At 31.0% G+C, this 1,693-nt stretch overlaps 1 protein-coding gene across 1 annotated transcript in view; it reads left to right on the top strand.

The window, feature by feature from the left end:
• Positions 1–1,356, top strand: part of LOC106467174 (pyruvate dehydrogenase phosphatase regulatory subunit, mitochondrial-like) — a 9,167-nt gene extending 7,811 nt beyond the window's left edge. The window contains exons 5-6 of the mRNA XM_022395303.1: positions 385–466; positions 1,043–1,356. Coding sequence (XP_022251011.1) covers positions 385–466; positions 1,043–1,175 — 215 coding nt within the window. The 3' untranslated portion in view covers positions 1,176–1,356. The remainder of the gene's footprint in view (positions 1–384; positions 467–1,042) is intronic.
• The last annotated feature ends 337 nt before the right edge of the window (positions 1,357–1,693 follow it).

The raw sequence follows: 1,693 nt of genomic DNA on the forward strand, positions 1-1,693 counted from the left end.
ATAGAAAGACTGGTAAAACTGAGTGTTTTTGTTGGTAAATAGAAAGACTGGTAAAACTGAGTGTTTTTGTTGGTAAATAGAAAGACTGGTAAAACTGAGTGTTTTGTTGGTAAGTAGAAAGACTGGTAAAACTGAGTGTTTTGTTGGTAAATAGAAAGACTGGTAAAACTGAGTGTTTTGTTGGTAAGTAGAAAGATTGATAAAACTGAGTGTTTTGTTGGTAAGTAGAAAGACTGGTAAAACTTAGTGCTTTGTTGGTGTGGGTGTGTATTTACGTGTTTATTAACTTTACGGTATTTATTTACATTGGTAGAAGGGAAGTCTTGTGGTGTGGTTGTGTATTTAGGTGTTTATTAAATGTATGATTTTTACTTACAATGACAGGCTGGAAGACTTGTGGTGCAGTGAATGTAGCTAGGACAAAGAACAGATTTATCTCTCTCCAACGATTAGCTGCCGAAGAAAGGTGAATACATAACACCATTTGTTGTGTGTGAACTCCATAACTTAGGCAAACCTTCTCAATGCTCGGGGGTTTTCTTAGCAAATATATCTGGTTATTGTGCAGTATGAAAATTCTAATTTTTTAAACCAAATTTCAAGTTCTACACAAATAATTATATGCATCACTTTGTTGAATTTTGAATGGTTAGAATAGAAATGTATTTTAAAAATTCTAATTTCTTCTTGTTTTTACTTGTTCCCGTTTCTTTGTGAAACTTTTATAGAACTTGGAAATTTTACTTCCCATATTCTACAAATGTTTTTAACTTTTACTGGTTGTTTTTTAAAAAATGTGATTTTTTTTTCTATACTCTAGATGCATGATAATCTGATAGATACAGTTTATATTTGATATGTTTCTGTTGAAGTCAAATGTGCAATATAAATTAAGTTTTCATGTTTTTGATTCAGTTAGAAATAACTTGTTGTTTTTAAAAAGTTCCAGTTTTTTTGCTCCAAAATATTGAACAGATAAAATATGATTTTTAGAAAATGTTTTGCAGTTGACCCCCCCCCTTTCTTTCTTTTTTTTTTTCAGAGTGCAAAAAGTGGATTGTCAAGTGGTCGGTCCAAGTGAACTTAAATCATTACATCCACTCATCAGAACAGATGACCTCATGGTAAATTTTTATTTCATCTTCTTACAGAAGTTTGAATATCTGAAGAATTAACTACATTTTCTTATATCTTGTGTTCTGATATTCTAATTCGTTATTAACTCATTGACTGCTGGCAGTTGAATGCGAGTGTGCCACATAAGGCGTATGACTTGAAAAATTCTGCGCACGTTTAGAGAAGCCGCAGACAGTGGGGTTAACTAAACAGCTTGAATGTTTTAGGACATTGAAAAAGATTACCAGTGAATGTTTCGTAGACTTATTTTCATCTTTCTACGTACTAAACTTTTATTTACGACAATAACATTCTACTGTAATTTATGTAATAGTTTGAAACTAGAAAAAAGCCATTCTTGTTCTTTATAGTAAAGATAATATTTGTAACCCTTGAAGTGTTTGTTGAACAGAAATTTACTCAAAGATGTCAAAAGTTGCAGTATCTTTTCCAGTTTACAGGGTTCTCATTCTGGAATCTCATTTAAAAACTTCTCTGCCTGGTAATATTCAAAGATTTTTTTTAAAACTTCAAGAAATCTAAATAGGACACATGGAAATAAAATAAGTAAAAATAT

The sequence above is a fragment of the Limulus polyphemus genome, unplaced genomic scaffold (assembly GCF_000517525.1).
Source record: "Limulus polyphemus unplaced genomic scaffold, Limulus_polyphemus-2.1.2 Scaffold2515, whole genome shotgun sequence".
Classification (NCBI taxonomy): domain Eukaryota; kingdom Metazoa; phylum Arthropoda; class Merostomata; order Xiphosura; family Limulidae; genus Limulus; species Limulus polyphemus.